General features: G+C 45.3%; 1 protein-coding gene across 6 annotated transcripts in view; it reads right to left on the reverse strand.

Moving 5' to 3' along the window:
• Positions 1-2,879: 2,879 nt before the first annotated feature.
• LOC118944435 (nuclear receptor ROR-alpha A) overlaps positions 2,880-13,209 on the reverse strand; it is a 287,286-nt gene continuing 276,956 nt past the window's right edge. For 3 of the 6 annotated variants that reach the window (XM_090223322.1, XM_090223327.1, XM_090223326.1), the window contains 3 exons: positions 10,756-10,866; positions 10,475-10,587; positions 2,880-6,159 (listed from right to left, as the gene is read on the reverse strand). In XM_090223322.1, the coding sequence (XP_090079448.1) occupies positions 5,992-6,159; positions 10,475-10,587; positions 10,756-10,866 (392 nt within the window). In that variant the 3' untranslated portion in view covers positions 2,880-5,991. The remainder of the gene's footprint in view (positions 6,160-10,474; positions 10,588-10,755; positions 10,867-13,209) is intronic. The other 3 variants (XM_090223325.1, XM_090223324.1, XM_090223323.1) reach the window with 2 other exon arrangements.

Consider the following 13,209-nt stretch of genomic DNA (forward strand, 5'->3'; position numbering starts at 1 on the left):
GTAAATCCTGGTATAGCGGGAATCTTCAGCGCTACAGATTCAATCTGAGCCCTAAAGCAGCAAAACAAATAGCTTTCTACTAAAACAACAACCATGTATTTTTTTCGTGCAGATCATGATTTATTTAAGATAATATTGCTTATAGGGCCTCTAATAATGTAGTTCCTATTGTCCCTGAGTGTTCATCAACACGTCATCATACCCAGTGGGAACCAGGTGGGTTAGATAGTGCAAGCATTGCTTCTGATGACGTGTAGCCTGGACTGTAGATTTCAATTAAAAATAAAACGTTTAGAAGTAAGAGGCTGAGAGTTTCTGCCATTTTACAAAGAAGTGCGACCGAATATACTGATGGACTCAACTGACATTCCATTCCAGAACCAGAATGGATGATTTATTTATAACTGGCATTCCATTCCAGAACCAGAATGGATGATTTATTTATAACTGACATGTCATTCCGGGACCAGAATGGATGATTTATTTAAAACTGACATTCCATTCCGGAACCAGAATGGATGATTTATTTAAAACCGACATTCCATTCCAGAACCAGAATGGATGATTTATTTAAAACGGACATTCCGGAACCAGAATGGATGATTTATTTAAATCTGACATTCCATTGCAGAACCAGAATGGATGATTTATTTAAAACCGACATTCCATTCCAGAACCAGAATGGATGATTTATTTAAAACTGACATTCCGGAACCAGAATGGATGATTTATTTAAAACTGACATTTCATTACAGAACCAGAATGGATGATTTATTTAAAACTGACATTCCATTCCGGAACCAGAATGGATGATTTATTAAAAGCGATAGAAAAGAGGGGTGATTCAGAAGTGAAAGAGCGTGAATCAGCCAGCGAGACACACAGCTCTTATCACACAGCTCTTACTGTGTTGGACAGACCACATGATGAAAGCCTCTATATAACAGCACAGAGAACAGGATTTCACCACATTTCTGCCAGGAGATGTGAAGAAAAACAACAACAACAACAACAAACATGTCATCTGATGAACACTCCTCTCTTTCTTCAGTAACCCGTCTCTGTCTCTTGTTGAGGCTACATCTCAATGACAAGACTTGATTAACTACATCATATGATCTCTCTTCATTGATTGAAATAAACCTTCGCTAGGTGAGGAAGTGGGAAGGGCCACCATCGTCTACCCCTCCAGACATACTGGTATGATTAAGACAATAGGAAACAAGCCAAAGGAAGGTTGGAATTCGGTTTCTGACAGACACAACCATTATAATAGACATTACTTGGTGCTATACTTTCTGCGGTCAATAGATGGCGCTACCAGATAGCCATTAGATTGAACTGCTTTAAATCTATTTTGACAGCTCTGGCGTTAGTTAAGGGTCCAGTCTGACCGTTGACAGTCTCTTTAATGGCGGGACCAACAGGTCCTCCCTCCCTCAGAATAAAAAGCCTTTTTTTTAATCAGGTGCTGTTATTAAATCTCAGTTTCCATCTCAACGTCCCGTGTCTCAACTCACGGCGCTCTTAATAGAGGAGGGAAACAGCTTTTTTGAGACTTCAAAGTGTTTCCTTTCAAATGGTATCAAGAATATGCATATCCTTGCTTCAGGTCCTGAGCTACAGGCAGTTAGATTTGGGTATGTCATTTTAGGTCCTGAGCTACAGGAAGTTAGATTTGGGTATGTCATTTTAGGTCCTGAGCTACAGGCAGTTAGATTTGGGTATGTCATTTTAGGTCCTGAGCTACAGGAAGTTAGATTTGGGTATGTCATTTTAGGTCCTGAGCTACAGGAAGTTAGATTTGGGTATGTCATTTTAGGTCCTGAGCTACAGGAAGTTAGATTTGGGTATGTCATTTTAGGTCCTGAGCTACAGGAAGTTAGATTTGGGTATGTAATTTTAGGTCCTGAGCTACAGGAAGTTAGATTTGGGTATGTCATTTTAGGTCCTGAGCTACAGGAAGTTAGATTTTGGTATGTCATTTTAGGTCCTGAGCTACAGGAAGTTAGATTTGGGTATGTCATTTTAGGTCCTGAGCTACAGGAAGTTAGATTTGGGTATGTCATTTTAGGTCCTGAGCTACAGGAAGTTAGATTTGGGTATGTCATTTTAGGTCCTGAGCTACAGGAAGTTAGATTTGGGTATGTCATTTTAGGGCCTGAGCTACAGGAAGTTAGATTTGGGTATGTCATTTTAGGTCCTGAGCTACAGGAAGTTAGATTTGGGTATGTCATTTTAGGTCCTGAGCTACAGGAAGTTAGATTTGGGTATATCATTTTAGGCAAAAAAAAGTAAAAATAAAATAAAAAAGACAGACAGGATCCCCAAGAAGTTAAAAGAAGAAGTGAGAGATATTTTTTTTTAGACACTGGGAGTTGTGTGTTAGATCAGAGCCTTGCCCCTCGCTGGGCATAACACCTGGCACACGGCCTGGCCTTAACAACACAGGTCAGAGAGAAACAACAGGGGATCTGGTACTATTCATGGCTTCAGTGGTGTGGCGTCTTTCACGTTCAACACACGCACGCGTGTGTATGTGTGTGTGTGTGTCTCCATGACAGATTGTGCTCCTCGCCCCAACAGAGGATTAACTGAGCTGAGCTGAGCTGAGCTCCATGACTCTGTGTTTCAGGGTGTCTCTCAGACCTGACATCTATCTACTGTGGTGTAAGCCCCTCTCAGTCGATACAAAGACCCACTAACTTCCTGTTTCACCACAGTACAGTGGCCAAGGTAGAACGGTGGGAGGGCATTGGTCACCATCACGGGAGGTAGACCAATCAAATCACAAGAAATGCAGATGATTTCAGAGGAGTAGATAAACATAGTGCTATCGTTTTGACAATAAGGAAGTGAAATGTTTTGATAGGAGATTGTGAGGGTGGAAATGGACTATTGCTTATTTAATGGATCTTATCTCCAGTATTTCATTAACTCAGAGACAGGTGTGGACAATACACTATTCATTCATTAACTCAGAGACAGGTGTGGACAATACACTATTCATTCATTAACTCAGAGACAGGTGTGGACAATACACTATTCATCAATTAACTCAGAGACAGGTGTGGCCAATACACTATTCATTCATTAACTCAGAGACAGGTGTGGACATTACACTATTCATTCATTAACTCAGAGACAGGTGTGGACAATACACTATTCATTCATTAACTCAGAGACAGGTGTGGACAATACACGATTCATTCATTAACTCAGAGACAGGTGTGGCCAATACACTATTCATTCATTAACTCAGACACAGGTGTCAGTAAAAGGGGCTCGTCAATGGGAACAAATGGGAGAGATACAAGCTACAACACAAATAGATTGTAAAACATCGATTAATTTCTCAATATAGTATGTACTTATTATCAGCATGGTAACACTCTGTAGGACATTGGAAAGAGGTGGAATGGGACACCTTGATCTGCGTTCCAAACGGCACCCTATTCCCTACATAGGGCACTACTTTTAACCAGATCCCCTTCTTACAAGTAGTGCACTGCGTAGGGAATAGGGTGCACTTCGGGACAGAACCCTGTTATTGTTGTGGCGGTGACTTCCACTCCTCTTCCTGTTGTGAAGGTTGAATAGCAGATGGCTTTGAAGGTGATGTTAACCGAAGGGGTGCAGTACTCCACACCGCCTCCCCATGACACCGTTGTCCATAGGTAGGTGTTGTGACTAAATCCTCTCCCCATCACACCGTTGTCCATAGGTAGGTGTTGTGACTAAATCCTCTCCCCATCACACCGTTGTTCATAGGTAGGTGTTGTGACTAAATCCTCTCCCCATCACACCGTTGTCCATAGGTAGGTGTTGTGACTAAATCCTCTCCCCATCACACCGTTGTCCATAGGTAGGTGTTGTGACTAAATCCTCTCCCCATCACACCGTTGTCCATAGGTAGGTGTTGTGACTAAATCCTCTCTCCATCACACCGTTGTCCATAGGTAGGTGTTGTGACTAAATCCGCTCCCCATCACACCGTTGTCCATAGGTAGGTGTTGTGACTAAATCCTCTCTCCATCACACCGTTGTCCATAGGTAGGTGTTGTGACTAAATCCGCTCCCCATCACACCGTTGTCCATAGGTAGGTGTTGTGACTAAATCCTCTCTCCATCACACCGTTGTCCATAGGTAGGTGTTGTGACTAAATCCGCTCTCCATCACACCGTTGTCCATAGGTAGGTGTTGTGACTAAATCCTCTCCCCATCACACCGTTGTCCATAGGTAGGTGTTGTGACTAAATCCTCTCCCCATCACACCGTTGTCCATAGGTAGGTGTTGTGACTAAATCCTCTCTCCATCACACCGTTGTCCATAGGTAGGTGTTGTGACTAAATCCGCTCTCCATCACACCGTTGTCCATAGGTAGGTGTTGTGACTAAATTATCTCCCCATCACACCGTTGTCCATAGGTAGGTGTTGTGACTAAATCCTCTCTCCATCACACCGTTGTCCATAGGTAGGTGTTGTGACTAAATCCTCTCCCCATCACACCGTTGTCCATAGGTAGGTGTTGTGACTAAATCCTCTCTCCATCACACCGTTGTCCATAGGTAGGTGTTGTGACTAAATCCTCTCCCCATCACACCGTTGTCCATAGGTAGGTGTTGTGACTAAATCCTCTCCCCATCACACCGTTGTCCATAGGTAGGTGTTGTGACTAAATCCTCTCCCCATCACACCGTTGTCCATAGGTAGGTGTTGTGACTAAATCCTCTCCCCATCACACCGTTGTCCATAGCTAGGTGTTGTGACTAAATTCTCTCTCCATCACACCGTTGTCCATAGGTAGGTGTTGTGACTAAATCCTCTCTCCATCACACCGTTGTCCATAGCTAGGTGTTGTGACTAAATCCTCTCTCCATCACACCGTTGTCCATAGGTAGGCGTTGTTACTAAATCCTCTCCCCATCACACCGTTGTCCATAGGTAGGTGTTGTGACTAAATCCTCTCCCCATCACACCGTTGTCCATAGGTAGGTGTTGTGACTAAATCCTCTCCCCATCACACCGTTGTCCATAGCTAGGTGTTGTGACTAAATTCTCTCTCCATCACACCGTTGTCCATAGGTAGGTGTTGTGACTAAATCCTCTCTCCATCACACCGTTGTCCATAGGTAGGTGTTGTGACTAAATCCTCTCTCCATCACACCGTTGTCCATAGGTAGGTGTTGTGACTAAATCCGCTCTCCATCACACCGTTGTCCATAGCTAGGTGTTGTGACTAAATCCTCTCTCCATCACACCGTTGTCCATAGGTAGGTGTTGTGACTAAATCCTCTCTCCATCACACCGTTGTCCATAGGTAGGTGTTGTGACTAAATCTGCTCTCCATCACACCGTTGTCCATAGGTAGGTGTTGTGACTAAATCCTCTCTCCATCACACCGTTGTCCATAGGTAGGTGTTGTGACTAAATCCTCTCCCCATCACACTGTTGTCCATAGGTAGGTGTTGTGACTAAATCCTCTCCCCATCACACCGTTGTCCATAGGTAGGTGTTGTGACTAAATCCGCTCTCCATCACACCGTTGTCCATAGGTAGGTGTTGTGACTAAATCCTCTCCCCATCACACTGTTGTCCATAGGTAGGTGTTGTGACTAAATCCTCTCCCCATCACACCGTTGTCCATAGGTAGGTGTTGTGACTAAATCCACTCCCCATCCCAATAGGTTTGTTGTTGTGAGAGGAAAGGCTGTTGGTTTTCTAAGTGCTTGAATGTTTTTTTTCCTCACAGAAACCTCCTAACCAACTCATGATCCAGGAGGACACAGAGGAGAAGACAGACAAACATGAACAGAGAAATGTCGGGTGTCTGTCCAGGTAAGAGCAAGTTAGGGCCAGGACCAAGGCACTGTCTGAGTGTCTCTCATTCAACGTGTCTCTCTGTCTCCCAAAGATCAACACTGGCTCCATGACGTAAACTACAGTACAGGGCAGATACAGTACGGTAGGTCACCGACGGGGCCCTCGGCTAGCCGTCTATGGACATGGAGCCCTGTTCAAAGTCTGAGCCAAACAGCTCCTTGTATAGTGGAGGGAAGTGGGCTTGGACAATGTCTGGGTAGGTTGCTTTGAAGGCCGTCAGCTTCTCTGTATGCCGGCTGACTAACGCCCGCAGGGTCGACACTTTGCATATCAACTGGGGAGAGAGAGAGAGAGAGAGAGAGAGAGAGACAGAGAGAGAGAGACAGAGAGAGAGAGAGACACAGAGAGAGAGAGAGAGAGAGAGAGAGAGAGAGAGAGAGAGAGACAGACAGAGAGAGACAGAGAGAGAGGGGGGGAGAGAGAGAGAGAGAGGGAGGGAGGGGGAGAGGGAGAGAGACAGAGACAGAGAGAGAGACAGAAAGAGAGAATGGATTAGAAAAAAGCTATAAAGGACAATCAAAATCCATTGGACTCCCGAATTACTGACCAGGAGCTCTAGAAGAAACGAAACTATTACTGACCAGGAGCTCTATAAGAAACTTCAGGCTCTCAAATTTAAAAAAGCATGCGGACCTGATGGCATCCTAAATGAGATGCTCAAACTCACTAGTGCAAAATTTCATTTGGCTATTTTAAAACTGTTTAATTTGATCCTGAGTGTAGGTTATTTCCCTGACATCTGGAATCAAGGACTCATAACCCCAATCTTTAAAAACGGACACAAATTTGACCCTAACAATTCCAGAGGCATTTGTGGTGAACAGTAACCTGGGGAAGATTTTCTGTAGTATTATAAATGTAAGAGTTCTAAACTTCCTTCTCTGGGATAGGTGGGACGGTGGGACGGTGGGAAGGTGGGACGGTGGCACCTGGCAAACATGCAGAGTGCCAAATTCAAATAAATTACTATAAAAATTTAACTTTCATTAAATCACACACTCAATACACCAAACTAAAGCTACACTTATTGTGAATCCAGCCAACATGTCAGATTTCAAAAAAGACTTTACGGCAAAAGCATACGATGCTATTATCTGAGGACGGCACCCCAGCAAACAAACACAGACAATCATATTTTCAACCCGCCAGGCGCGACAGAAATCGCAGAACTAAAGATATATTTCATGCCTTACCTTTGAAGATCTTCCTCTGTTGGCACTCCAATATGTCCCATAAACATCACAAATGGTCCTTTTTGTTCGATTGATTCCGTCAATTTTTATCCAAAATGTCCATTTATTTGGTGCGTTTTGATTCAGAAAAACACGCGCGACATGACTACAAAAATATCTCAAAAGTTACCTGTAATCTTTTCAAACAACTTTCCTGATACAACTTTAGGTATTTTTTTATCGTAAATAATCAATTTAAGACATATAAACTGTATCCTCCATACGGGAGGAAAACAAAGGGGAGGTTTTCAGGTCACGCGCCTCTAACAAAGAACACTTCCCTCTACCCTCGTTCTGAACAGGGCTACTTCTTCATTTCTCAAAGGGAAAACTTCAACCAATTTCTAAAGACTGTTGACATCCAGTGGAAGCGATAGGAACTGCAAGCCTGCCCCTTAGAAATATGAAAACCCATTGAAAAAGAGAGTGACCTCAAAAGAAAAGAAGAGAAGAAAATTGTTTTGTCCTTGGGGTTTCGCCTGCCAAATAAGTTCTGTTATACTCACAGACATCATTCAAAAAGTTTTAGAAACTTCAGAGTGTTTCCTATCCACATCTACTAATAATATGCATATCTTAGTTTCTGAGTTTCTTAGTTAGTTAGTTAGTTAGTTTCTAGGCCTGAGTAGCAGGCAGTTTACTTTGGCTTTTCATCCGGACGTGAAAATACTGCCAACTATCCCAATGAAGTTAATAAGCACAATGTCTTGAGCTAAAAGCCAAATTGGATTTATACCAAAACATCGCACAACTGATCATATTTACACCCTACACACCCTGATAGATAAACATGTCCACCAAAATAATACCAAAATATACGCTTGCTTGATAGACTTCCAAAAAGCATTTGATTCTATTTGGCATACAGGACTGACCTACGACCTATGCCTGCTGTCACCCACAGCACATTCTACGTTCTACAAAGTTATTGAAAGTGGTGTAGGAGGTAAAACATGACATAATTAAATCAATGTATACTGGCAATACATTAAAATTGTCAAGAAAATAACAGAATTCTGTAACCAGGGACGGGGCCTTCGCCAGGGTTGCAATCTGAGCCCTGCACTCTTCAATATTTACATCAACGAATTGGCCACTATTCTAGAAAAATCCTCAGCCCCTGATGTTAGTCTCCACAATTCAGAGGTTAAATGCCTACTCTTCGCACATGACCTATGCCTGCTGTTACCCACAGCACATGGCCTACAGCAGAGCGCGCGAGAGAGAGAGTGAGGTTATTGAAATTCAGGACCGCTTGGTCACATTCTGACAGACAGACAGGACTTTCCCATTTCCCTGAGACCAGGACACTGTCTGAGTGCGTTTCATCAGGAATGATGCTTATGTTATAGTGGTGATGGAACTGAAATCCTGCTGTGAAATCCCAAGGCCTGTTCAGTTCAAAACGAGATGTCATCAAGTAGAGTCTACCGAGAGCATACCATTTAGACAATGCATGAACACAGTCCATACAAACAAAGATTAATTCCCAGTAGCTAACAGTACAGTGTTTTAAAAATGTATTTTAACTTCATTTAACTAAGTCAGTTAAGGTCAAATTCTTATTTTCAATGACAGCCTAGATGACAGCGGGTTGAACAGCCTGTTCAGGGGCAGAACGACAGATTTATACCTTGTCAGCTCGGGGGTTTGAACTTGCATCCTTCCAGTTACTAGTCCAACGCTCTAACCACTAGGCTACCTGCTGGTTACTAGTCCAACGCTCTAACCACTAGGCTACCTGCTGTTTACTGGTCCAACACTATAACCACTAGTCTGCCTGCTGGTTACTAGTCCAACACTCTAACCACTAGGCTACCTGCTGGTTACTAGTCCAACACTCTAACCACTAGTCTACCTGCTGGTTACTAGTCCAACACTCTAACCACTAGTCTACCTGCTGGTTACTAGTCCAACACTATAACCACTAGTCTACCTGCTGGTTACTAGTCCAACACTCTAACCACTAGGCTACCTGCTGGTTACTAGTCCAACACTCTAACCACTAGGCTACCTGCTGGTTACTAGTCCAACACTCTAACCACTAGGCTACCTGCTGTTTACTGGTCCAACACTATAACCACTAGTCTGCCTGCTGGTTACTAGTCCAACACTATAACCACTAGTCTACCTGCTGGTTACTAGTCCAACACTCTAACCACTAGGCTACCTGCTGGTTACTAGTCCAACGCTCTAACCACTAGTCTACCTGCTGGTTACTAGTCCAACACTCTAACCACTAGACTACCTTCCGGTTACTAGTCCAACGCTCTAACCACTAGTCTACCTGCTGGTTACTAGTCCAACGCTCTAACCACTAGGCTACCTGCTGGTTACTAGTCCAACACTCTAACCACTAGTCTACCTGCTGGTTACTAGTCCAACACTCTAACCACTAGACTACTTGCTGGTTACTGGTCCAACACTCTAACCACTAGGCTACCTGCTGGTTACTAGTCCAACGCTCTAACCACTAGTCTACCTTCCGGTTATTAGTCCAACACTCTAACCACTAGGCTACCTACTGGTTGCTAGTCCAACACTCTAACCACTAGTCTACCTGCTGGTTACTGACCCAGAGCTCTAACCACTAGTCTACCTTCCGGTTACCAGTCCAACGCTCTAACCACTAGTCTACCTGCTGGTTACTAGTCCAACGCTCTAACCACTAGTCTACCTGCTGGTTACTAGCCCAACGCTCTAACCACTAGGCTACCTACTGGTTACTAGTCCAACACTAACCACTAGTGTACCTGCTGGTTACTGACCCAGTGCTCTAACCACTAGTCTACCTTCCGGTTACTAGTCCAACGCTCTAACCACTAGGCTACGCTGTAAAGCAGAGTTGGGCTCAATTTCATTGTCATTTCAGAAAGGGAATTTCCAATTCTCTTCAATTAGGAAAATGTGGAATTGGGATTACCTTCTGCATGGACTGGAATTGAAAAGGAAATTGACCCCAATCCTGGTGTATAGCAATTGCATATATTGTATGTACGTGTGGGTGTGTGTTATTTAGTTTGCTCCTTTGCACCCCATTATTTTTATTTCTACTTTGCACATTCTTCCACTGCAAATCTACCATTCCAGTGTTTTACTTGCTATATTGTATTTACTTCGCCACCATGGCCTTTTTTTGCCTTTACCTCCCTTATCTCACCTCATTTGCTCACATTGTATATAGACTTGTTTCTACTGTATTATTGACTGTATGTTTGTTTTACTCCATGTGTAACTCTGTGTTGTTGTTTGTGTCGAACTGCTTTGCTTTATCTTGGCCAGGTCGCAGTTGTAAATGAGAACTTGTTCTCAACTTGCCTACCTGGTGAAATAAATAAATAAATAAATAAATAATACCTTTGTGAGAACCACGTCCTCTCTGCCGTTCTTCTGAAGGACATGTTGGAGAGCCAGCTGGATCTTCTGTTGCAGCTTCTCTACCTTCACCTTCTCCTGAAGCCACGTCCGATCTACACGCACCATTAGTTACACTGATGCAGAGTTGTATGAATAATAACACCCAGAGATGCTCTCGGACTGCCACAAGGGGGAATAGCTGTGTGTGTGTGTGTGTTATGTGATTGTAGAAGATATGTGCTCGCAACGTTGCGTCGTGAACGTGACAGCATCGTGCCTACCTGCAGACATCAGGACGTACGCGGAGAAGAGAGCGATCTCCTCCTCAGAGAGATGGATGACAGACATACTCTTCCCAAACTCAAAGACTAAGCGAATCAGATCGTCACAACCTGTCAGACACACAGAGATACAGGAGTAGTTATGCGGGTCAGAACAACACAGTCTGTCATACACACAGAGAGAGAGGAGTAGTTATGTGGGTCAGAACATCATAGTCTGTCAGACACACAGAGAGACAGGAGTAGTTATGTGGGTCAGAACATCACAGTCTGTCAGACACACAGAGAGACAGGAGTAGTTATGTGGGTCAGAACAACACAGTCTGTCAGACACACAGAGAGACAGGAGTAGTTATGTGGGTCAGAACATCACAGTCTGTCAGACACACAGAGAGAGAGACAGGAGTAGGTATGTGGGTCAGAACAACACAGTCTGTCAGACACACAGAGAGAGAGAGAGGAGTAGTTATGTGGGTCAGAACATCACAGTCTGTCAGACACACAGAGAGAGACAGGAGTAGTTATGTGGGTCAGAACAACACAGTCTGTCAGACACACAGAGAGACAGGAGTAGTTATGTGTCAAATATCACAACAACACAGGACACAGAGCAGGACATCGGGATCTGAACAGACGTCACCTGACATGCATTGCTTTGGAGTTCAGTCAGTCCAGTCCATATCCTAGTGGCCCAGCCATTCAGTCAGTCCAGTCCATATCCTAGTGGCCCAGCCATTCAGTCAGTCCAGTCCATATCCTAGTGGCCCAGCCATTCAGTCAGTCCAGTCCATATCCTAGTGGCCCAGCCATTCAGTCAGTCCAGTCCATATCCTAGTGGCCCAGCCATTCAGTCAGTCCAGTCCATATCCTAGTGGCCCAGCCATTCAGTCAGTCCAGTCCATATCCTAGTGGCCCAGCCATTCAGTCAGTCCAGTCCATACCCTAGTGGCCCAGCCATTCAGTCAGAGGGGGTCCATTCAGCCATTCAGACAGTCCAGTCCATATCCTAGTGGCCCAGCCATTCAGTCAGAGGGGGTCCATTCAGCCATTCAGTCAGTCCAGTCCATATCATAGTGGCCCAGCCATTCAGTCAGAGGGGGTCCATTCAGCCATTCAGTCAGTCCAGTCCATACCCTAGTGGCCCCGTCATTCAGTCAGTCCAGTCCATACCCTAGTGGCCCCGTCATTCAGTCAGTCCAGTCCATACCCTAGTGGCCGAGCCATTCAGTCAGTCCAGTCCATACCCTAGTGGCCCCGTCATTCAGTCAGTCCAGTCCATACCCTAGTGGCCCCGTCATTCAGTCAGTCCAGTCCATACCCTAGTGGCCGAGCCATTCAGTCAGAGGGGGTCAATTCAGCCATTCAGTCAGAGGGGGTCCATTCAGCCATTCAGTCAGTCCAGTCCATACCCTAGTGGCCCCGTCATTCAGTCAGTCCAGTCCATACCCTAGTGGCCCAGCCATTCAGTCAGTCCAGTCCATACCCTAGTGGCCCAGCCATTCAGTCAGAGGGGGTCCATTCAGCCATTCAGACAGTCCAGTCCATACCCTAGTAGCCCAGCCATTCAGTCAGTCCAGTCCATACCCTAGTGGCCCCGCCATTCAGTCAGTCCAGTCCATATCCTAGTGGACCAGCCATTCAGTCAGTCCAGTCCATACCCTAGTGGCCGAGCCATTCAGTCAGTCCAGTCCATATCCTAGTGGACCAGCCATTCAGTCAGAGGGGGTCCATTCAGCCATTCAGTCAGTCCAGTCCATACCCTAGTGGCCCCGTCATTCAGTCAGTCCAGTCCATACCCTAGTGGCCCCGTTATTCAGTCAGTCCAGTCCATATCCTAGTGGCCCCGTCATTCAGTCAGTCCAGTCCATATCCTAGTGGCCCCGTCATTCAGTCAGTCCAGTCCATATCCTAGTGGCCCAGCCATTCAGTCAGTCCAGTCCATATCCTAGTGGCCCAGCCATTCAGTCAGTCCAGTCCATACCCTAGTGGCCCCGTCATTCAGTCAGTCCAGTCCATACCCTAGTGGCCCAGCCATTCAGTCAGAGGGGGTCCATTTAGCCATTCAGTCAGTCCAGTCCATACCCTAGTGGCCCCGTCATTCAGTCAGTCCAGTCCATACCCTAGTGGCCCAGCCATTCAGTCAGTCCAGTCCATATCCTAGTGGCCCAGCCATTCAGTCAGTCCAGTCCATACCCTAGTGGCCCAGCCATTCAGTCAGTCCAGTCCATACCCTAGTGGCCTAGCCATTCAGTCAGAGGGGGTCCATTCAGCCATTAAGTCAGTCCAGTCCATACCCTAGTGGCCGAGCCATTCAGTCAGAGGGGGTCCATTCAGCCATTCAGTCAGTCCAGTCCATACCCTAGTGGCCCAGCCATTCAGTCAGAGGGGGTCCATTCAGCCATTCAGTCAGTCCAGTCCATACCCTAGTGGCCGAGCCATTCAGTCAGAGGGGGT

The sequence above is a fragment of the Oncorhynchus mykiss genome, chromosome 26, assembly GCF_057628025.1.
Source record: "Oncorhynchus mykiss isolate SJ-2025 chromosome 26, ASM5762802v1, whole genome shotgun sequence".
Classification (NCBI taxonomy): domain Eukaryota; kingdom Metazoa; phylum Chordata; class Actinopteri; order Salmoniformes; family Salmonidae; genus Oncorhynchus; species Oncorhynchus mykiss.